Raw genomic sequence first — 24,752 nt, 5'->3', positions numbered from 1 at the left:
CTGGACATTCCCAGCGAGGAGAGCAGCAATCGCAAAATCAGCACTGCATTTCCAGAACACTCCTCACTGACAGCATTCCATCTGGGAATCAGTCCTCCAATGTCACCATCGGGGCAGGTGCAGCACGGGTTAGATACAGAGTAAAGCTCCCTCTACACTGTCCCACCAGACACTCCCAGGGCAGGTACAGCACGGGTTAGATACAGAGTAAAGCACCCTCTACACTGCCCCATCAAACACTCCCAGGGCAGGTACAGCACGGGTTAGATACAGAGTAAAGCTCCCTCTACACTGCCCCATCAAACACTCCCAGGGCAGGTACAGCACGGGTTAGATACAGAGTAAAGCTCCCTCTACACTGCCCCAACAAACACTCCCAGGGCAGGTACAGCACGGGTTAGATACAGAGTAAAGCTCCCTCTACACTGCCCCATCAAACACTCCCAGGGCAGGTACAGCACGGGTTAGATACAGAGTAAAGCTCCCTCTACACTGTCCCTTCTAACACTCCCAGGGCAGGTACAGCACGGGTTAGATACAGAGTAAAGCTCGCTCTACACTGTCCCATCAAACACTCCCAGGGCAGGTACAGCACGGGTTAGATACAGAGTAAAGCTCCCTCTACACTGCCCCAACAAACACTCCCAGGGCAGGTACAGCACAGTTAGATACAGAGTAAAGCTCCCTCTACACTGCCCCAACAAACACTCCCAGGGCAGGTACAGCACGGGTTAGATACAGAGTAAAGCTCCCTCTACACTGCCCCATCAAACACTCCCAGGGCAGGTACAGCACGGGTTAGATACAGAGTAAAGCTCCCTCTACACTGTTCCATCAAACACTCCCAGGGCAGGTACAGCACGGGTTAGATACAGAGTAAAGCTCCCTCTACACTGTCCCAACAAACACTCCCAGGGCAGGTACAGCACGGGTTAGATACAGAGTAAAGCTCCCTCTACACTGCCCCATCAAACACTCCCAGGGCAGGTACAGCACGGGTTAGATACAGAGTAAAGCTCCCTCTACACTGCCCCATCAAACACTCCCAGGGCAGGTACAGCACGGGTTAGATACAGAGTAAAGCTCCCTCTACACTGTCCCATCAAACACTCCCAGGGCAAGAACTGCACGGGTTAGATACAGAGTAAAGCTCCCTCTACACTGTCCCATCAAACACTCCCAGGGCAAGAACTGCACGGGTTAGATACAGAGTAAAGCTCCCTCTACACTGCCCCATCAAACACTCCCAGGGCAGGTACAGCACGGGTTAGATACAGAGTAAAGCTCCCTCTACACTGCCCCATCAAACACTCCCAGGGCAGGTACAGCACGGGTTATATACAGAGTAAAGCTCCCTCTACACTGTCCCATCAAACACTCCCAGGGCAGGTACAGCACGGGTTATATACAGAGTAAAGCTCCCTCTACACTGCCCCATCAAACACTCCCAGGGCAGGTACAGCACGGGTTATATACAGAGTAAAGCTCCCTCTACACTGCCCCATCAAACACTCCCAGGGCAGGTACAGCACGGGTTATATACAGAGTAAAGCTCCCTCTACACTGCCCCATCAAACACTCCCAGGGCAGGTACAGCACGGGTTATATACAGAGTAAAGCTCCCTCTACACTGCCCCATCAAACACTCCCAGGGCAGGTACAGCAAGGGTTATATACAGAGTAAAGCTCCCTCTACACTGTCCCATCAAACACTCCCAGGGCAGGTACAGCACGGGTTAGATACAGAGTAAAGCTCCCTCTACACTGTCCCTTCAAACACTCCCAGGGCAAGTACAGCACGGGTTAGATACAGAGTAAAGCTCCCTCTACACTGTCCCAACAAACACTCCCAGGGCAGGTACAGCAAGGGTTAGATACAGAGTAAAGCTCCCTCTACACTGTCCCATCAAACACTCCCAGGGCAGGTACAGCAAGGGTTAGATACAGAGTAAAGCTCCCTCTACACTGTCCCATCAAACACTCCCAGGGCAGGTACAGCAAGGGTTAGATACAGAGTAAAGCTCCCTCTACACTGTCCCAACAAACACTCCCAGGACAGGTACAGCAAGGGTTAGATACAGAGTAAAGCTCCCTCTACACTGTCCCAACAAACACTCCCAGGGCAAGAACTGCACGGGTTAGATACAGAGTAAAGCTCCCTCTATACTGCCCCATCAAACACTCCCAGGGCAGGTACAGCACGGGTTAGATACAGAGTAAAGCACCCTCTACACTGTCCCATCAAACACTCCCAGGGCAGGTACAGCAAGGGTTAGATACAGAGTAAAGCTCCCTCTACACTGTCCCATCAAACACTCCCAGGGCAGGTACAGCACGAGTTAGATACAGAGTAAAGCTCCCTCTACACTGTCCCATCAAACACTCCCAGGGCAGGTACAGCACGGGTTATATACAGAGTAAAGCTTCCTCTACACTGTCCCATCAAACACTCCCAGGGCAAGAACTGCACGGGTTATATACAGAGTAAAGCTCCCTCTACACTGTCCCATCAAACACTCCCAGGGCAGGTACAGCACGGGTTAGATACAGAGTAAAGCTCCCTCTACACTGTCCCATCAAACACTCCCAGGGCAGGTACAGCACGGGTTATATACAGAGTAAAGCTCCCTCTACACTGTCCCAACAAACACTCCCAGGGCAGGTACAGCACGGGTTAGATACAGAGTAAAGCTCCCTCTACACTGTCCCATCAAACACTCCCAGGGCAGGAACAGCAAGGGTTAGATACAGAGTAAAGCTCCCTCTACGCTGTCCCATCAAACACTCCCAGGGCAAGAACTGCACGGGTTATATACAGAGTAAAGCTCCCTCTACACTGTCCCATCAAACACTCCCAGGGCAAGAACTGCACGGGTTAGATACAGAGTAAAGCTCGCTCTACACTGTCCCATCAAACACTCCCAGGGCAGGTACAGCACGGGTTAGATACAGAGTAAAGCTCCCTCTACACTGTCCCAACAAACACTCCCAGGGCAAGAACTGCACGGGTTATATACAGAGTAAAGCTCCCTCTACACTGTCCCATCAAACACTCCCAGGGCAAGAACTGCACGGGTTAGATACAGAGTAAAGCTCGCTCTACACTGTCCCATCAAACACTCCCAGGGCAGGTACAGCACGGGTTAGATACAGAGTAAAGCTCCATCTACACTGTCCCATCAAACACTCCCAGGGCAGGTACAGCACGGGCTAGATACAGAGTAAAGCTCCCTCTACACTGTCCCATCAAACACTCCCAGGGCAGGAACAGCACGGGTTAGATACAGAGTAAAGCTCCCTCTACACTGTCCCATCAAACACTCCCAGGGCAGGTACAGCACAGGTTAGATACAGAGTAAAGCTCCCTCTACACTGTCCCATCAAACACTACCAGGGCAGGTGCAGCACGGGTTAGATACAGAGTAAAGCTCCCTCTACACTGTCCCATCAAACACTCCCAGGGCAGGTACAGCACGGGTTAGATACAGAGTAAAGCTCCCTCTACACTGTCCCATCAAACACTCCCAGGGCAAGAACTGCACGGGTTAGATACAGAGTAAAGCTCCCTCTACACTGTCCCATCTAACACTCCCAGGGCAGGAACAGCAAGGGTTAGATACAGAGTAAAGCTCCCTCTACACTGTCCCATCAAACACTCCCAGGGCAAGAACTGCACGGGTTAGATACAGAGTAAAGCTCCCTCTACACTGTCCCATCTAACACTCCCAGGGCAGGAACAGCACGGGTTAGATACAGAGTAAAGCACCCTCTACACTGTCCCAACAAACACTCCCAGGGCAAGAACTGCACGGGTTAGATACAGAGCAAAGCTCCCTCTACACTGTCCCTTCAAACACTCCCAGGGCAGGAACAGCAAGGGTTAGATACAGAGTAAAGCACCCTCTACACTGTCCCAACAAACACTCCCAGGGCAAGAACTGCACGGGTTAGATACAGAGTAAAGCACCCTCTACACTGTCCCATCAAACACTCCCAGGGCAAGAACTGCACGGGTTAGATACAGAGTAAAGCTCCCTCTACACTGTCCCATCAAACACTCCCAGGGCAGGTACCGCACGGGTTAGATACAGAGTAAAGCTCCCTCTAAACTGTCCCATCAAACACTCCCAGAGCAGGTACAGCACATGTTCGATACAGAGTAAAGCTCCCTCTGCACTGTCCCGTCAAACACTCCCAGGTCAGGCACAGCAGGGGTTAGATACAGAGTAAAGCTCCCTGTACACTGTCCCATCAAACACTCCCAGGGCAGGTACAGCACGGGTTAGATACAGAGTAAACCTCCCTCTACACTGTCCCATCAAACACTCCCAGAGCAGGTACAGCATGGGTTAGATACAAAGTAAAGCTCCCTCTACACTGTCCTGTCAAACACTCCCAGGGAAGGTACAGCACGGGTTAGATACAGAGTAAAGCTCCCTCTACACTGTCCCGTCAAACACTCCCAGGGCAGGTACAAAACGGGTTAGATACAGAGTAAAGCTCCCTCTATACTGTCCCATCAAACACTCCCAGGGCAGGAACAGCACAGGTTAGATACAGAGTAAAGCTCCCTCTACACTGCCCAATCAAATACTCCCAGGGTAGGTGCAGCGCCGGTTAGATACAGAGTAAAACTCCCTCTACACTGTCCCATCAAACACTCCCAGGGCAGGTACAGCACAGGTTAGATGCAGGATAAAGCACCCTCTACACTGTCCCATCAAACACTCCCAGGGCAGCTACAGCACAGGTTCGATACAGAGTAAAGCTCCCTCTACACTGTCCCATCAAATACTCCCAGGGCAGGTACAACACGGGTTAGATGCCGAGTAAAGCTCCCTCTATACTGTCCCATGAAACACTCCCAGGGCAGGTACAGCATGGTTAGATACAGAGTAAAGCTCCCTCTACACTGTCCCGTCAAACACTCCCAGGGCAGGTACAACACGGGTTAGATACAGAGTAAAGCTCCCTCTACACTGTCCCATCAAACACTCCCAGGGCAGGAACAGCATAGGTTAAATACAGAGTAAAACTCCCTCTACACTGTCCCATCAAACACTCCCAGGGCAGGTACAGCACGGGTGCGACACAGAGTAAAGCTCCCTCTACATTGTCCCATCAAACACTCCCAGGGCAGGTGCAGCACGGTTTAGATACAGAGTAAAGCACCCTTTACACTGTCCCATCAAACACTCCCAGGGCAGGAACAGCAAGGGTTAGATACAGAGTAAAGCACCCTTTACACTGTCCCATCAAACACTCCCAGGGCGGGTTCTACAGTGGGCGGGTTCTACAGTGGGCGAGAGGGCCCATTGTCCTTCGACAGCACTGTTAAACTGTGCTGTGATCCACACACGTTTCCCACACTTACAACACTGAACCACTTGTTAGGTATCTCAGGACAGGCACACTATTCACCACCATACAGGGCACTGCAAAACCCGCAGCGTGACCAAGACTTTGGTAACACTAACGGTTTGTTTTTCAGCTTAACACAGTCCAGCTAACTGGCCCAGGATGACTCCACAGCCACTAAACCTTCCTTGGTCAGAGTCCGTGAGGTAACAGAGCTGCATCTTCCAGTGTCTGGCAGCCACCGTTAACCGGAGGACGTGGCTTTAAATGACAGCAGCTCATGCAGATCATGCGATTATCGCGAAGGCTTTCCACCTTTCAATGGACAAGAAGGTTGCATATCATAATAGACCCGAACTAAAGATCCGCGTCTAATGACCGCTCCCCAACAATTCTAAACAAGAGTCATAGAGGCATCACTTTGCTCACCGCCTGTCCGGATCACGGGGTGTGCACTTTCGATTAATCTGCCCTCTCGCAGGTGGTGAAGCCAGTGCTTCTGGTCAGAGGCATGGACACTGGATGAGAGATGCATCCTTCCGGCATGCTGCAATACTTTGGGTTCACTTGTACAAAGGCCAGCTCCATTCACTAATGGGTCGCTCGATGACATGATGCCAGCGAGGAGGCCCCCTTTCCTCCAGGGAGCTCCCTCCTGGTCGCAGTATCATGTCAGTAACCACGGGAGACGCCTGCGGCCATGATCAATGGCTGGGGGAAGTTGCTCGATGCGCCTGGCCATGCAGTGCCTAAGCCTTAGTGATGAATTCGCAGGGCAGGAGTTTACTTTCATTCTGTTTTACATTTACCGACACTCGAATATTACTGGTGTCCTTTGGGCAGTAAAGTGAGGCGAGCAGCCCATGAAGAATCCAAACCAGCAGAGAAACAGATCGCTTCAGAGCCCATGGGATATTCCAGCAGCTTTCTTCCTCTGGGCTTGCCCGGTTGCTAGAGTTCGGAGGTGACTGTGTGTCGATTGATATCTTTAATACCATGCAGAATACGTTTCATATGGCCCACCTTGGTTATCCCCAGATCCTTAAAAATAAAATAATAATTTAACGGTTTCAGTCTATCCCCTTCACCAGACAAATAGGCAGCAACAGACGTTTGAGAAAATTGTGTCCGTTTCCGTTACTAGGACGATGGGCACAGCACTAGAGAATGTCAAGTATAAAGTCACCACGTGTTGGAACTGAAGCTCGTACCTGCAACCTGTCAGAGGAGAGTGATGAGGAGAGGTGGAGAGAGGGGGTGAAAGGGGGAGAGGGGAAAGAGCTGGGAAGAGAGGGATGAGAGGGGGAGAGAGGGGGTGAAAGGGGGAGAGGGGAAAGAGCTGGGGAGAGGGGGGAGGGGAGCGAGCTGGTAAGAGAGGGGTGAGAGGGGATGAGAGGGGAGTGATGAGGAGAGGGGAGAGGGCCGGTGAGAGAGGGGTGAGAGGGGGTGAGAGGTGAGGGGGGAGAGAGGGGTGAAAGGGGGAGAGGGGAGAGAGTTGGGGAGAGAGGGGTGAGGTGAGAGGGGAGAGGGGGTGAGAGGGGAGAGAACTGGGGAGAGAGGGGTGAGGGGGTGAGAGGTGAGGGGGGGAGAGAGGGGTGAAAGGGGGAGAGGGGAGAGAGTTGGGGAGAGAGGGGTGAGAGGTGAGAGGGGGTGAGCGGGGAGTGATGAGGAGAGGGGAGAGAGCTGGTGAGGGAGGGGTGAGGTGAGAGGGGAGAGGGGGTGAGAGGGGAGAGAACTGGGGAGAGAGGGGTGAGGGGGTGAGAGGGGATGAGAGGGGAGTGATGAGGAGAGGGGAGAGAGCTGGGGAGAGGGGGTGAGAGGGGAGAGAGCTGGGGAGAGGAGGGGAGTCCGGAGAGCGAGAGTAGGGAGGGCAGAGAGGGGAGAGGGGAGGGGAAGAGGGGGGGAGGAGAGGAGAAAGGGGATAGCAGAGAGAGGAGAGCAAAGAGGGGAGAGGGAAGAAAGAACGAAAGAACAAAGAATAAAGCGACTTTTACAACTGTAGGACGTCCCAAAGCTTTTTACAACCAATAAGTATTTTTGAAGTGCAGTCACTGTTGTAATGTAGGAAACGTGACAATCAATTTGTGCACAGCAAGGTCCCACAAACAGCAATGTGATAATCACCCAATAATTCTGTTTCAGTGAAGTTGGTTGAGGGATAACTATTATCCAGGACATTGGGGAGAACACCCCTACTCTGCTTCGAAACAGCATCATGGGATCTTTTACGTCCACCCGTGAGAGCAGATGGGGCCTCGGTTTAATGTCTCATCCGAAAGACGGCACCTCCAAAAGTGCAGCACTCCCTCAGCACTGCACTGGAGTGTCAGCCTAGATTATGTGCTCAAGTCTCTGGAGTGGGGGTTTGAACCCACAACCTCCATGACTCAGAGAAAAGAGTGCTGCCACTGAGCCACAACTCACACCTTGGTGTTTGATGATTGACATCAGTGCATGTTGGGAAAAAAACAAGAAAAGGACATATACGCTAAACAGTGAGATTCTTAACAGGATTGGAACAGAAATCCAGTGATTTCTATCACTATGGATATTTAAAGGTGAAATTGCAGCTAGAAGCCAGTGTGTGATTCTGGGTTTTAGACATTGGGAGCTAAAATATAAAAGCCATTTTGTTGATCTTGTTAATACTGCCACAGCCACCATTTTGAAATCCATGGAGCTAAACTATCCCAGCATGCAGTTGGTATAGTGTTGCAGCAATTTATCACTTTTTTTGACAAAAAGCTCAAGGTTTACAAATTTGCTAAAAAACAACCAGTGGATTATTTTCGCAGCCATGGGTCGGGATTGGGGTGGGGTGGGGGGGGCGGGGGATTGGCCAGGATTCCTGCTCCTGACCCCACAGTAAAGTGCACTGTGCAGACATCGGGGGAGGACAGGATCTGGATCAGCTGTGATGCCTTCCAGAGTTGAGTGACCTGGTTACAGTCACCACTGATAATAGGATTTGATAGGGTAGATACTGAGAAAGCCTTTCCTCTGGTGGGGGAGTCCAGAACAAGGGAGCACAGTCTTAAAATTAGAGTTAGTTCGATCAGGAGTGGAATCAAGATGCACTTTTTTACAAAAAGGGTAGTGGAGATCTGGACCTCTCTCCCCCAAAAGGCTGTGCATTCTGGAGGATAATTGGAAATTTCAAGACTGGGGTCAATAGATTTTTGTTAGCTAAGGGTAGCAAGGGCTGGGGGAAAAAGGCGGGTAAATGGGATTGAGGTGCAGATCAGCCATGATCTGATTGAATGGCAGAGCAGGCCCGAGGGGCTGAATGGCCTCCTCCCGTTCCACTGACTCTGCTCACATCTGGCCACTTTGACCAAGTATTGGAAGGTCATAGGAGTCCTTAAGGAACGTAGGGAAAACAGGGACTGCAGCAAAGCACAAGTCAGCCCAAAGATCTCACGTATTGTACACAGCTCCTTTAAACCATGTATCTATGACCTGTTTGTTCGAGGTTACAATCATTACAACCTGATTAGCTAGTGGGTGCAGATAGGAAACCCATGGAACTGTCGAGATGGCACAGGTGCTGTTAACAGGAATATCACCGTTTAATGGTACCTTCAGATTTTGCCTTTCCAGCTGCAAAAGCTCGGCTCCCTGGATGTCATGATGTGTAAAAATGTCTTTGTACTCCCCTAGGCTGAGGGACTCCAGCCATACTGCTACTTCGTCTGTGCCCCATCTCTCCACTAGCAAAGGGAAGAGCAGAGCTCTGCTTAGCAACAGCAAACAACCCAGCACCTGACAAGACAATGCACATCACAGCAAGCCAGAAACAATGCAAGCACAAGCATCTCGTATGGCAGCGAAAGCACACATCATCGCGATGAAGGAAATGAAAGACACCTTGGAGGAATCTCCGCTTCTCCAAGCAGGAGGATGCGGTCTGGCCCAGGCCTTGCCATCTGTCCTCCTCTAGGCCAGATTGGCACAGGCACGATGGGCTGAATGTCCTCCATCTGGGCTATATGAATCTATGATCTGAGCTCAGCTTCTTTTACTATTGTTTATTGACCAGTTGCTTGGTTGGGTGATCTTTTTACACTGTCCAATTTGAAGTTGGGGGGTGAGTCTATAACCCAGAGCTACCCAGTAGGCTGCACTATGACCTAGAACAGCCTGGCTGGAGATAAGTAATTTCAGAGAAAACACTGTGGAAAAATTACAAAAATAATTACTTACATCCCAGGTAGGGACATTAAAATCTGACAAACATTTTAATCCTTGCCGATGGTGAGCTCAGGCATCCAATCTAGAATTTAGTCTAGATTATTCTAATCTACTGCCTCAACAAGTCAAGGTGAATACTGTATATGCGCTAATGTATTCAAATAAATGCAAATGAATCTCACATCATACATCTACAGCAACGGTTGCAAAAATGGCAGTGTAGATTAAATTTAAAGGCAACCATGTCAGTTTATTCTGTTCAAATTATTCCTGGTATTTCCTTATCGTGAGCTGAAGTTACGAAACAGTGAGCATGAGTACAGCCTATGGGATGTTGACAATTCACAGCCTCCAAATTCCACAAGCTTTGCAGGAAACACAAGCATGGCCGGCGATGGTGGGACAACAGCAACAGTGAATGACAGGGTGAGCCAAGGACTTTAACACAACAGCCTCCAGCCACACAAAAACACTGCTGTGCCCTCCACCATGAACAAACTGGCACTGCCCCCCCGCACCCCCACAGGTCTCTGCCGGCTGGGTGAGTGTGGCACATAGTGAGGATCGTTTAAAGCACTCTTCTTAAATGGATCCTTTATTCAATCCATCAATAGCTGCCTAATTCACATAACATCTTGTGTCCGTATCTCTCGTCTGTATTTTAGCTACAGTGTGTACCATCTACAAGATGCAGTGCAGTAACTCACCAAATCTTCTTCAACAGCACTTCCTAAACCCGTGACCTCTACCACCTAGCAGGTTAAGGGCAGCAGGTACATGGGAACACCACCATCTCTAAGTTGCCACAGAACAATGCAGCATCCAGGAACCAGATTCCACAAGGTGCTGGGAATCCCAATCACCGAATCTTACATGGGACTTTTTATGGTGCACCATACAAGCAGCCAGGGGGCAGCTCAGGCACAGGTAACTCCAGCAGAATGGTCTCGGGATGTATATCAGGCCAGTGACCATGTCTCTGACAGCGTGCAGCCTGGTAACAGCCAGATATACACTAGCATGGCTGTTTTGCACAATATTTTGCAACTGGCTTGGTCAGCATTGGCTGAGCAGTTGGCTCTACCCTGTCTGCTCACCACACTGGTGCAAACCAAGCAGCCATGTGTCCTCAATGTTGTTCTGGGACATTGCCACTCGGAGCTCCCTCAAGGCCTTTCATTGGGAGTTCTGGGGCCAGAATGCAGGTCTGCTCTGCCCTCATTCTGGAGCAGCTTTTTCCATAGGAGCCTTCCTAGACCAGGCTCCCCCATAGGACAGCACAGGTCTGCAAGGAGAACAAAGTAACATCAATTTAATAACATTTTGGAAATAATAGAATTGCGAACAGAATTACTGTGGCCATGCACTCCAGACAAAGATATGTATGTTTAAAAAATGTTCATTTCATTGTTACCTCAAGTTCAATGGGGTGGGCTTTCACTTTTGGTGGTGACAGAAAATTGGCAGTAATGGATCAGCCCCCTGTTATACCTTTCCATTGACTTCAAAAGTGAAGATCTACCCCAATATAACGGCCGTGTGTGTGAATATTGGTTTTCAGTAGACATTGAGATCTGATTTACCTGTAGTTACTTTGCTTCTCGCTTCTGTCTCCTGTGCCATCTTTTCCCCTTCTCAGCTGATTCAGAAACACGCCCCTTCATCTTCCCGTTACAGTTTCTAACATGCTCAGCCACGTTTCGCTCTTTTTTCCTGGGGATCCTACTTGTTGTTAATATAGTAGCGAGTGTCCCAACTTGTGCCAGTTGCCAGAGAGAAATGATTTCTTCCCCTTTAAATGTTACGCTTGCATCTTCTCCAATGTGTGGATTCAGAACAATGCATCGATGTTATGTATAGGATTGGTTGGATGTGTCACAGTGTACACCAGAATGTGCAAAACTACTATTAATATGTGTAATATAGGCTAGTATGGTATGCAGAACAATTCTGACTCGCATATTCTAAAAGATATTAAAATATGACCTCAATCGCACTGATTTTCAAGGTACTTTCTGACTTTCAGGGTACTGTAAACTGTAACTTAAAATTTGAGGGCTCACACCTATTCTTTCACTGAAAATAGTGAATGGAAGTAAACACTCCCCCTCTTGTTTTTCGGACCAGTAGATGACCTTTTAACGCAGATGTGAAAATGTACTGCCTTCAAACTGGTAATTGTTATTCCAGGTGGTTTAATCTGGTGATTACGGTGGTTAGATCTAGGAGCCAAAATGCCGCACATCCAATTCTTCCAGTGGCATCCTCATCTCCATTCCATTGGCCAAGTTGGGTGGAAGATCAGGATGAGCATTTGTCCAAGTGTTCCCAGAATGCTCAAATGTTCTCAGAACTGGTACGGACCAGGAGAAACTGAAAGGACCTTGAGAAATAGGTCCTCATTACTTAAAGTTATTTCATTAAGGTTATAAGCAATTTAATTACACTTAGCTAAGTAGCCCTGACTTACCCAGCAAAGAACTGCTTGATTTTTGCTTCTGAAGTTTCTCCTTTCTTGACATATTTTTTATTCTTATCTTAATGCTGCTCTTGTTACTTCCCTTTGAATGTTCCTGAGGAGATAAAAGAAAAATACTTCAGGTAACGGACACCGCCACCTCTTTTCTCGTGAGAAAATAAATGCGGATGAGAAAAGGCCATTGGTCTATCAAGCTCATTCCCTCTGCTCTTTCATCCAACTCACCACCCCGCCCACCATCCAGCCATGGCAGGACACCAACAAGGACTCTGGACACATGCATACGGACGCTTTGTCTCTGCTCGCATGCATTCCATATGAGGGGACACACAAAATAAGATTAATATACGTCTATGTTGAGGCTGATTGTGGCCAATTATTGCAAGTGTACCCCAATTCACAGAATGCATGTATAAGAGTTGGCACTGAGCTCTGCCATGGGATAGCCAGCCTGCAGGCCATATACAGCCCACAGGCTCTGGCAATCTGGCCACTGAGCCCACACAATTCAGCCCTGTTTGTGCCTGGTGGTTCTTGTTACTGTTGTCTCATTGGTGAATAAATCTTAAATTAGATTGATTTAGTTCAGAAAATAGCATTTTGCGATACAGTTTGAGTAATTTGAGACATGACGTGGTGAGTGTAGCATACTTGGGAGGAACAGATGACTTTGGACCTGTGGTTCCCAAAGCTCTCCACCACTGGGGTTTCCCTCACCTCATGTCTGGATCTGTTGTAGACTCATTGATAGAGATTGATTGCTGTCATTAGTCAACAACTCTATTATCATAGCATCATGTGATTCCCAGGATGGTAGAAGACGAACTAGATGGACCTTAGGAATTGCTGGACAGAAAAAGACTATGTCCCTATGATATACCTATCAATTCATTCAATGAAAAGCGACGAGTTAAGATAGTAACTATAGGTTTTTATTGGCTAAATAACAGAGTCCACCCTCGTGGGCGATCGGGTCCAACAAGGAGGAATACCAGCCAGTCGACCACCTTTATACCTGGGCAAGCAGGCGGAGCCATGGGCGGAGTCAGCTGTGGTCAGCCCAGGTATAACAGCGTGACAAGAGGTGACCTTGTGTAGTGACACAACAGTGTAAACAGTGATAACCATAGTGTAACGATATAAACAGTGATAACCATAGTGTAACGATAGTGAATGATAAAAGTAGTTTACCACATTCACCCCTTGTTTAGATTTGAGTCCGGCGGGGTGAAGTGTACTACCAGTTCGGGTATGTCAGTCTGTCCGGAGGCCTCGTAAGTCGTTCTGATCGGCGCAGCACCGGCGGTGGTGATGCAGTATCCGATGTTAATGCTGGTGTCTGCGTGGTCGGCGAAGGCTCGTGGGGTTCCGGCATGCCGTCTACCTGGGCTGGATTTGGGGGGGTGGGGGGTAACGGTGGTGTCTCAGGGGTGCCCGAGGGTGCAAGGTCTCGTAAGGAGACTGTGTCCTCCCGCCCGTCTGGGTATGCCACATAGGCGTACTGGGGGTTGGTGTGCAGGAGGTCCACCCTCTCGACCAGGGGGTCCATTTTATGGGCCCTCACGTGCTTTCGCAGCAAGACCGGCCCCGGAGAAGTCAGCCATGTTGGTAGCGAGGTTCCCGTAGTCGACTTCCTGGGGAAAACAAACATTCGTTCATGAGGGGTGGCGTTAATGGCCGTGCAAAGCAGTGACCGGATGGAATGCAGCGCTGCCGGGAGGACTTCCTGCCAGCGAGAGGTTGGCAGGCCCTTAGACTTTAAGGCTAAGAGAACGGCCTTCCAGTCGCGTTCTCTCTTTCCACCTGGCCGTTCCCTCGGGGGTTGTAGCTGGTGGTCCTGCTTGCAGCAATGCCTCTCGCTAGTAGGAACTGGCGAAGTTCCTCGCTCATGAAGGATGAGCCCCGGTCGCTATGTATATAGTTCGGGAACCCGAACAAGGCGAAGAGGTCATTCAGGCATTTGATGACCGTGGTACTGGTCATGTCTGGACAGGGGAAGGCAAAGGGGAAATGGGAGTACTCATCAATGATGTTGAGGAAGTACACATTACGGTCAGAGGACGGGAGGGGCCCCTTAAAATCGATGCTCAAGCGCTCGAAGGGGCGGGTGGCCTTGATCAGGCTTGCTCTGTCCGGCCTAAAGAAATGCGGTTTGCATTCGGCACAGGTTTGGCAGTTCCTGGTCATGGTCCTGACCTCCTCGATGGAGTAGGGCAGGTTGCGGGCCTTAATGAAGTGGTAAAGTCTGGTGACCCCGGGGTGGCAGAGGTCGTTGTGGAGGGTCTGCAGTCTATCAATTTGCGCGTTGGCGCATGTACTTCGTGATAGAGCATCTGGGGGTTCGTTCAGTTTACCCGGCCGGTACAAGATATCATAATCATAGGTGGAGAGCTTGATTCTCCACCTCAAGATCTTGTCGTTCTTGATTTTGCCCCTCAGCTTGTTATTAAACATAAAAGCGTCCGAACGCTGGTCGGTGAGGAGGGTAAATCGTTTGCCTGCCAGGTAATGCCTCCAGCGTCTTACTGCCTCCACGATCGCCTGGGCCTCCTTCTCGACCGAAGAGTGTCGGATCTCAGGGCCCTGGAGGGTCCTTGAGAAGAAGGCCACAGGTCTCCCCGCCTGGTTAAGGGTTGCTGCTAGGGCGAAGTCGGATGCATCGCTCTCCATTTGGAAAGGGATGGACTCATCCACCGCGTGCATTGTGGCCTTAGCAATGTCTCCCTTTATGAGGGAGAAGGCTGCGCACGCTTCTGCCGTCAGGGGGAAGGAGGTTGACTTCATGAGGGGTCTGGCTTTGTCCGCACAATTCGGCACCCATTGGGCATAGTAGGCGAAGAGCCCCAGGGTTCTCTTCAGCGCCTTTGGACAGTGGGGGAGGGGAAGCTCCATGAGGGGGCGCATTCTTTCGGGGTCGGGGCCGATGACTCTGTTCTCTACTACGCAGCTGAGGATGGCGAGACACGAGGTGTTAAACACGCATTTCTCCTTATTGTAAGTGAGGTTCAGCCGTTCGGCCGTACGGAGGAATTTCTCCAGATTAACATCGTGGTCCTGCCGGTCGCGGCCGCAGATGGTGACGTTATCTAGATAAGGGAACGTGGCCTGCAGCCCATTCTGGTCAACCATCCGGTCCATCTCCCTTTGGAAGACCGAAACCCCGTTGGTGACGCCGAAGGGAACCCTAAGGAAGTGGTAGAGGCGGCCATTCGCCTCGAAGACGGTATACTGGCGGTCCTCTGGGCGGATAGGGAGTTGGTGATAGGCCGACTTAAGGTCGATGGTGGAGAATACCCGGTACTGTGCAATCTGATTGACCATATCAGATATGCGGGGAAGGGGGTATGCGTCCAGCTGGGTGTACCGGTTTATGGTTTGGCTGTAGTCGATGACCAGGCGGTTTTTATTGCCGGTCTTAACGACTACGACCTGGGCACGCCAGGGGCTGTTGCTCCTCTCGATGATGCCCTCCTTCAGGAGACGCTGCACCTCAGAGCTAATAAAAGCTCTGTCCCCGGCGCTGTACCGCCTGCTCTTGGTGGCGACGGGTTTACAGTCGCGGGTGAGGTTAGCGAACAGGGAGGGGGGGCGGGACCTTGAGGGTGGATAGGCCGCAGGTGGTACGCGGTGGGCGGTTTAAAGGCTGCTGGTTGTCGACTGTGAGTGGAGGGAGGGGTCCACCATATGCCAAAGTGACACTTTGAAGGTGGGATTGGAAGTCCAGCCCTAGTAGGACGGCAGCGCAGAGTTGGGGCAGGACGAGGAGTTTAAAATTTTTATACTCCATGACCTTAACCGACAGGGTCACAGCACAGTAGCCGCTGATGTCTGTAGAATGGGACCTCGACGCCATCGAGATCCGGTTGCGCGTTGGCCGGACAGTGAGGGAGTAGTGGCTCACCGTGTCTGGATGGATGAAACTCTCCGTGCTTCCGCTGTCGAACAGGCAGGTCGTGGCGTGGCCGTTTACTTTGATGTCCATCATGGACTTGGACAGGTGATGCGGGCGAGCTTGGTCCAGTGTGACGGAGGCTAGTGTATGGCTGAGCGAGCTGCTGTAGTCTGCGGGTGAGGCGGTGGTCGGGTCTGGAGAGAAGGTGGCAGTCGAGTGTGGTGGGCAAAATGGCGGCGCCCACGACGTTGAATAAAATGGCGGAGAAGATGGCCGCCCCCACAATTCACATGAGGCATTGCTGGCGTCGGTGGCCTTGATCAAAGATGGCCGCCCCCACGACTCACACGAGGGGATACTGGCATCTGTGGCCTTGATGAAAGATGGCCGCCCCCACAACTCGCATGAGGCACTACTGGCGTCTGTGGCTCTCCCCCTGCAGGCCTTCGCGAAGTGGCCTTTCTTGTGGCAATCAGAGCAAGTCGCGCTTCTTGCAGGGCAGCGCGTCCTCGGGTGTTTCGCCTGGCCACAGAAGCAGCAGCCGGCGGCCCGATCGCGGGGCTCCGATGTCGCAGCCGGTACCGGGGGTGGCGGTCCCGATCGGTTCTGGGACGCCGACGCTGAGGTAGGTCCCAGAGGCGGCGGTGCGAGGGGTATTGCGGCCGGGGTCGGGCCGGAGTCCCAGGGTCGCGCAGCACAGTACCTGGAGTACGCCTCGAGGTCCCGATGGGCCACTTCCAGAGAGCGAGCGAGGGCTGCAGTTGTATTCAGGTCGAGGTCCTTTGATTCGAGCAGTCTTTGCTGTGAGTAGTCGGACCGAAGGCCTTTCACGAAGGCATCGCGGATATTCCCTTCAGTATTTTCTGCAGTCGTTACAGCTTTAAAGTCACAGTCCCTGCCGAGTGTTTGTAGCACCCGTAAAAATTCATCTACAGACTCTCCTGGCTGTTGCGAGCGGGATCTTAGGAGATGTCTGGCATACATAGAATTTACCGGGCTCCGGTACTGCTCTTTCAGCAGGTTGAGGGCGTCCTCGTATGTAGTAAGGTCCTGGATGAATGCAAATACTTTAGGGCTCACTTGGGCGGTCAGAACTCTTAGTTTGGATCCCGGAGGCACGCCGGATTCTCCCAGGTAGGATTCGAAACAGCTCAGCCAGTGTTTGAAGTCGAGGGCTGAGTTCGCTGCCTGTGGGTTTAGATCCAGGTACGGCGGTCGGAGGGCTCGCAGCCAGGCTGGCTGCTGTGGCTGTTGTAGCTGGCCGTTTGGCTGGTCGTTTTGCTGCTCCGATCCACTCATTTAAAAATTTAGCCAATAAAATTGATATACCTATCAATTCATCCAATGAAAAGCGACGAGTTAAGATAGTAACTATAGGTTTTTATTGGCTAAATAACAGAGCCCATCCTCGTGGGCGATCGGGTCCAACAAGGAGGAATACCAGCCAGTCGGCCACCTTTATACCTGGGCAAGCAGGCGGAGCCATGGGCGGAGTCAGCTGTGGTCAGCCCAGGTATAACAGCGTGACAAGAGGTGACCTTGTGTAGTGACACAACAGTGTAAACAGTGATAACCATAGTGTAACGATATAAACAGTGATAACCATAGTGTAACGATAGTGAACGATAAAAGTGGTTTACCACACCCTAACCTAAGCTAGGATCTGCTATTTTCAGCAACTTGGGATGTAGAATGTGGATTTAAACATTATATGAGGGCTTGAGGCTCCACGGTACACACCGAAGAGGCCCAAAGACAAAGTCTGGACATCCCTGCTCTACATACTGTAGATCAGCAATTGGTTGGCTTTTACCCAGAGCACACTGTACAAGGAAGGGAGAACTGATGGAGCTGGTGCAAGGACACAAAGGACACTTTGGCTATGTTATTTGAGAGCCACAGAGAAAGTTGTTGGTGCCGCTACTGTCTGCAAAAGGTGATGGCAAGAGATTAGTGTGGCTGGATAATGCGATGTAGTGGGCAGATATAACATCAGGGGTTGATATCATACGTACAGAGGCTGGAAACTAGGGAGTGCTCCGGTTTCCCATCTGAGACACACAAAGGAAGGGGAATTGTACATGGGCAGCAAGCTCTACATTGCCTGACATGGAGGGTTAGTTGGCTTCTATCTTCTGGTGAACAGCGTTGAAAAGACTGACTCACCTCCTCATCAGTTGTCTGGATGGCATGCCACAGCCAGTGGAGCTCAGCCAGCTTCTGGAGTTCACTCTCAACACCACTCAGCGCAGCCTGTAACTCCTCTTCATAGGGAGGCTCCAACTCCTGTACAAATGCACAACAGTGAGCCATTTAACCCATGGTGTAGAAACAGGGACAACTGTCAGGGCAAGGCGTACGAAAATATTACTCCAAAGGCCACAAAAGGCCGCAATAGGGCATAATGCAAACTTTCCTCTAAGTTAATTCCAAAATACTGCAGGTGTGATATCAAACGTACAATTCCTCAGCTTCCCCATCATTTGTCACCTTCAAGTTGCCTCAGAATGGAAGCAGCATCACCAGAGTAGGAAAAACCACTGTACAAAGAGTTCACAAGCACTTAATGTGTGGAAGGAAGGGAGGGAGGGAGGGAGGGAGGGAGGGAGGGAGGGAGGATACAAAGAGTTCACAAGCACTTAATGTGTGGAAGGAAGGGAGGGAGGGAGGGAGGGAGGGAGGGAGGGAGGAAGGAAGGAAGGAAGGAAGGAAGGAAGGAAGGAAGGAAGGAAGGAAGGAAGGAAAGAAAGAAAGACATCTCAAAGGCTTCAGAGCCAAGGAAGTACTTTGGAAGTGTAGTCGCTTCTGTAATGTAGGAACCACAGCAGCAAATTTGCACACAGCAAGATCCCACAAACAGCAATGAGATAAATGACCAGATAATCTGTTTGAACCAGTAAGCTGTTGTGGAGGAGGCGGTCTGGTAAATCCGGCCTGTCCGCTTTACATACCAGCAGTTTGCCGTCGAGGAGTGCCTTGGTCTCTGTGCGAAGGGCCTTTACACTGCTGAAAACGTCCACAACTGCATTCCTGGTGATAGCCTGAAAGAAGCACAAGGCCGAGATAAGTGACCAACAGGTAGAGACACCTAGCATTTACATGCACAGATACGGCGAATGCCCACTTGGTGAGGAAGTGGCCGGTGGATCGCAGAACATGTCATTACCTTTGGAAGGAGAGAAGCAAGGGAAGAAAACTGGAAAAGCAATCTCGCATTGAGTCTGCAGTCAGACTCCAAACAGAGTGAAGTTCCTGAGGCCAGGGTCCAAATGCTCTCTTTCCAGATCACTATTACTGGATCCCCTGCCAACACAAGCCTTGTACCTCATTAATTCCAAGCTAACATCCGAAGTCTCTGGAATGGGCACACTTTAATTGCATTCTCATTTCCCTCTGCTTTCAGATATGAAGGAGCAGGATGAAGCTTCTAAAGGCAAAGCGATCAAGCTCAACCTTGATTTCCATTAAATTTAAATGTACATTTGCAACTAAATAACACTTGCTCAGTATTCTGAAGTTAGTTCCTACATCCTGATTGGAATTTCTAGTCACAATTAATACGTTTAAAGTTTGGCTGTCCAGTCTGAGGTGAGTCACGTTATCCAGTTAAACACTTTTTAAAACATTCCTGTAACTGCTTTGAAAATGTGATGACGTCACGTTATGGGATGACCTTTATATTTTTGTTTAGGAAGTTGAAAAAATGGAGGCACTGTATTAGCAGCCTACCTAGAAGGAGGCTCTACATCAGGGTCCCATTAGGAGTCTCTACATCAGCGTCCCGTTTAGAAGGAGTCTCTACATCAGGTTCCCATTAGGAGTCTCTACATCAGGGTCCTGTTTAGAAGGAGTCTCTACATCAGGGTCCCATTTAGAAGGAGTCTCTACATCAGGGTCCCATTTAGAAGGAGTCTCCACATCAGGGTCCCGTTTAGAAGGAGTCTTCACATCAGGGTCCCGTTTAGAAGGAGTCTCTACATCAGGGTCCCGTTTAGAAGGAGTCTCCACATCAGGGTCCCGTTTAGAAGGAGTCTACATCAGGGTCCCATTTAGAAGGAGTCTCTACATCAGGTTCCCATTTAGAAGGAGTCTCTACATCAGGTTCCCATTTAGAAGGAGTCTCTACATCAGGGTCCCATTTAGAAAAAGTCTCTACATCAGGGTCCCGTTTAGAAGGAGTCTCTACATCAGGGTCCTGTTTAGAAGGAGTCTCTACATCAGGGTCCCGTTTAGAAGGAGTCTCTACATCAGGGTCCCGTTTGGAAGGAGTCTCTACATCAGGGTCCCATTTAGAAGAAGTCTCTACATTAGGGTTCCGTTTAGAAGGAGTCTCTACATCAGGGTCCCCTTTAGAAGGAGTGTCTATTTCAGGGTCCCTTTTAAAAAGTGAATCTCATCATCATTCTGCATTCTGTAAGGATCCTATGTAAAATAAGCTTGAACTTATTTGCCAGTTCATAGCAGATGTGGGATCCTAGAACACAGACAGTCCATTGCTGCCCCAAGCTGGCACATTGTTAGGGCATCAAACTGTGCTCATGCTGACAAGCAAGTGTTTGATGGGACAGCGTAAAGGGAGAGATAATCTGTATGCAGCCTATGCTGTATCTGTAAAGTCTGTGGGTTGTATAGCAAAGTAATACACAGACTACAAGAGTAACTTTAACAGGACTTTACTATTCGAAGGTCAGGGCGAATCTGCCCAATAAATCCTGACACCGCACTTATATACCGGTGTGGTCACCGTTGGTATTACAGTATACAGCAGCCAAGGCAAAGTAGTGCCACACATAAAATAGTTCTCTTAAAGGTGGACGGTTACATACAGTAGTTCTCTTAAAGGTAGAATAGTTACATACACTACAATCCTCCCTTTTTAGCTTACAACATACTTATTCCCCATTAACATAACATCATAACATATATACAACTTTATGCAAAACAGTTCACAGATTCAGTCTCTCTGGAGGTTTCCTGACTCTATCCGGATAACGCCTCAGTGGTGTAGTAGTTTTCGGCGGGGTAGTAGGTTCTTCTGGTAAGGTCGAGTCGGCTTGAAGGACAGTGTCAGGTTCATCTGATTCCAGTATCACCAGATCGGAGGTAGGTGTTCTGGGTATCTCTGCTTCAACATTAGCAGTGTAAGGTTGTGGAGTAGGTTGGCTCTTTGTGGATGACCCTATGATCTGGTCAACATGGCGCCTTATTATGCTGTCACCAATGTCCACGGTATACAGCAGCGGCCCTAGCCTTTTTACAATAGTTCCAGGCTGCCATTTCTCGGTACGGTAGCCCCGGGCCAAAACTTGTTGACCTATCTGAAAAGATCTAGTTGGCCTTTCATTCATGCCCTGGAATTGCCGGTTCTCTACGTCCCTTCTGACGTTTGGCTTAATCAAATCCAGCCGGCATCTCAGTCTTCTATTGAAAAACATCATGGCGGGAGTTTGATTTGTGACCGCATGTGTTGCATTCCTGTACGCCAACAAGAAGTTATCTACTTTATGTTGTAAGTTGATGTTTTCATTACCCATGGCCTTTATGGCCATCTTGAAGGTCTGGACAAACCTTTCAGCTAATCCATTGGTGGCGGGATGGTATGGGGCTGACGTGTAGTGCTTGACCCCATTGCTTTTTAAGAATTTCCTGAATTCTTCGGACACAAATTGCGGTCCATTATCAGAACAGACCTGTTCCGGCAGCCCATTCCTGGCAAACATGGTCCTTAATACTGTGATGGTTTTTTCCGTGGTGGTGGAGGACATCTTTATTACCTCCGGCCACTTGGAGTGTGCATCCACCGCTATTAGAAACATTGAGTAAGTCGATGTGTACCCTTTGCCAAGGAGATGAGGGCCACTCCCATGGATGCAGAGGAGCTTGTGGTGGCGCGTTTTGGACCTTCTGGCATCCTAGACAGCTCTTGGTTATTTCTTCGATGTCTCCATCAATACCTGGCCACCACACAAACGCTCTTGCTAGGTTCTTCATTTTCACTCCACCCAGATGCCCCTCGTGAAGCTCCTTTAGCACCTTATGCTGAAGTTTGGGTGGAATCACCACTCTCGATCCACACATCAAGGTTCCTCGGCACACTGACAGCTGTTCTTTTCTTTGCGAAAATGCTGGCAGCGTTGGTTCGCCATGTGCTGGTCATCCCTCCACTGTTAAATCGTAGACTCGTGAGAGAGTCAGGCCATTCCTTGTTTCATTCTCGATCATCAAATTTGTCACTGGTAGACATTCTACTATGGACGAGTGGAACATCTCTACCGGGTCCACTGCAGCCGCCTCTTCAACTACCGGCAACGGTAGGCGCGATAACCCATCAGCATTTCCATGCTATTTGGAGCTTTTGTATTCGATGTCATATTGGTGTGCCCCAAGTAACACGGACCACCTCTGTAACCTTTGCGCTGTCATAGTGGAAACGGCCTTGTTAGGGTTGAATATGGACACCAACGGCTGGTGGTCTGTCAGTAATGTGAACTTCTTGCCCTGCAGGTAATGATTGAATTTCTTTACTCCCCACACAAGGCTGAGGGCCTCCCTATCTATCTGGGCGTAATTTCGCTCAGCGGAGGTCAATGATCGGGACGCAAATGCGACTGGCCTTTCCGAGCCATTTGGGAACCTGTGTGAAAGTACTGCTCCAATTCCATAAGGGGAAGCATCACAAGCTAGCCGAAGAGGTAACGTTGGGTTGAAATGAGCCAACACTTCCTCAGAGGTAATCAACGCCTTGCTTCTGCGAAAGGCCTTTTTACAGTCCTCGCTCCACTTCCATGGCACTTCTTTCCGCAACAGAGTATTCAGCGGATGCAACACCGTGGATAAATTTGGCAGAAACTTGTGATAATAATTAATCAACCCCAGAAACGATCTCAACTGTGATACGTTTTCCGGAGCGGGGGCCTTCACGACAGCTTCTATTTTGTCAGGCGACTTGTGTAGCCCCTCTTGGTCAATGACATGACCGCAGTACGAGATCCGTTTCTGGAAGAACTCACATTTCTGGCGATTAATTCGAAGGCCATATTCCTTCAACCTGGTGAGCACCCGTTTCAAATTTGTGAGGTGTTCCTCTTCGTCTTCTCCCGTAATCAGGATATCGTCCAAGTAACACTGCGTGCTTGGAATACCTTGTAAGACCTGCTCCATTGCCCTCTGCCAAATTGCTGGAGCCGAAGCTACTCCAAAAACCAGTCTATTATAACGATACAAGCCTCTGTGCGTGTTGATTGTGAGATACTGGCGCGACTCTTCCTCGACTTCCATTTGTAAGTATGCTTGTGCCAGGTCTATCTTGGTGAAGTGTTGCCCGCCAGACAATGAAGCAAAGATATCCTCAATCCGCGGAAGCGGGTATTGTACCGTGTGAAGCACCGGATTAACTGTGATCTTGAAGTCTCCGCAGATGCGGACCTTTCCCAGTCCCCCTGGCTTGTTACTTGATGAAGACTTCATGACGGGAACAATGGGCGTGGCCCACTCACTCCAGTCCACCTTAGACAGTACCCCTGAACGTTCAAGCTCTTCCAGTTCTGCCTCCACAGCAGGTCATATCGCGTAAGGTACCGATCTGGCTTTGAAAAATTTTGGGCTTGCATGTTCTGCAATCTTGATTTTTGCTTTAATTCCTCTCAGTGTTCCCAGTCCTTGCTGGAATACCTCTTTAGCTTCGTCCAATATTCTGGACAACCGTTCAGGTTTGACCTCTTCCTTTCCGGAATCTACCGTCATTGTGTTTAGCGAATGCCAGTCTATCTTTATTTTCCTGATCCATTCCCGTCCCAGAAGTGGTGGACCTCCCTCGGGAAGCACATACATGTCCATCCTTTGGTGATCTTTGTCCTTGTATCTCACATTGACTTCTATCTTTCCGATGGGGTATACTTTGTGCCCCGTGTATGTCTGCAATACCATCTCCGTATCCCGTAGGGGAATATGTTTGAATAACTTTTTGTAATCATGCTTATTCATGACCATCAGCGCCGATCCGGTGTCCACTTCCATCTTCACTTGGACTTTTGCAATCTGTAGTGTGATCCAGATAGTTTGTCGGTCAGCTTCTTTACTCACATTGTGAATCCTCAGACTACCCAGTTCCTTGCTGTTGGAGTCTGCGTCTGAATTCTGTTTATCTGGACTCTTCCCAGTCACCTCATGTACCTTTCTGTACTTCTTCTGCGGTGACTTATTATTGCTGGTCTTCTTTCCTGCCCGGCATACCTTAGCTATGTGGCCAAGCTTGCCACATTTCCCAAGCTTGCCACATTTCCTACATTCCTGGTTTTTAACCCAGCATTGGTTCTGGTCATGTGTTGTCTTCCCACAACGATAACATTTAGTTGTACTCGAAGTCATTTGATCCACTCTGAGTACCGTTGTCTTCCGCTGCATTTCCGCCGTGCCTCTCGCTGCGGCTTCGTGCGATGCTGCAATAAGGACAGCCTTATCAAGTGTAAGATCGTTCTCTTCGAGCACTCGTTTTTGTGTTCCTTCCTTCGACATCCCGCACACGAACTTATCTCTCAGTGCCTCTGGCAGATTTACCCCAAACTGGCAGTATCTTGCTAGCCTCCGCAGTTCAACCAGGTACTCCGCGTTGCTTTCCTCTTTTCGTTGCATTCTCACGTAAAATTTAGATCGTTCCGCTAACATCAGCGGTGCGGGGTTAAAATGATCCTTCAGGACAGCAACAATATTAGCGAAAGACTGATCTGCCGGTTTAGCTGGTGATAGAAGATGCTTCAATAACCCGTATGTTCTCGCACCCATTAAGTTTAGTAAGGTTAGAGCTTTTTCATAATTTGCTAACTTATTGGCCGT

At 49.7% G+C, this 24,752-nt stretch overlaps 1 protein-coding gene across 1 annotated transcript in view; it reads right to left on the bottom strand.

Moving 5' to 3' along the window:
* Positions 1-11,771: 11,771 nt before the first annotated feature.
* The window catches only part of LOC147124917 (diacylglycerol kinase delta), a 225,075-nt gene continuing 212,094 nt past the window's right edge, over positions 11,772-24,752 (bottom strand). The window contains exons 23-26 of the mRNA XM_085988140.1: positions 18,872-18,961; positions 18,087-18,206; positions 12,020-12,122; positions 11,772-11,902 (exon numbers count right to left, since the gene is read on the bottom strand). Of these exons, the coding sequence (XP_085844266.1) occupies positions 11,772-11,902; positions 12,020-12,122; positions 18,087-18,206; positions 18,872-18,961 (444 nt within the window). The remainder of the gene's footprint in view (positions 11,903-12,019; positions 12,123-18,086; positions 18,207-18,871; positions 18,962-24,752) is intronic.

Source organism: Somniosus microcephalus, chromosome 1, assembly GCF_052327205.1.
Source record: "Somniosus microcephalus isolate GS21.2 chromosome 1, FLI_Smic_1.0, whole genome shotgun sequence".
Taxonomy (NCBI): domain Eukaryota; kingdom Metazoa; phylum Chordata; class Chondrichthyes; order Squaliformes; family Somniosidae; genus Somniosus; species Somniosus microcephalus.
This window is presented reverse-complemented; position numbering and strand designations above follow the sequence as displayed.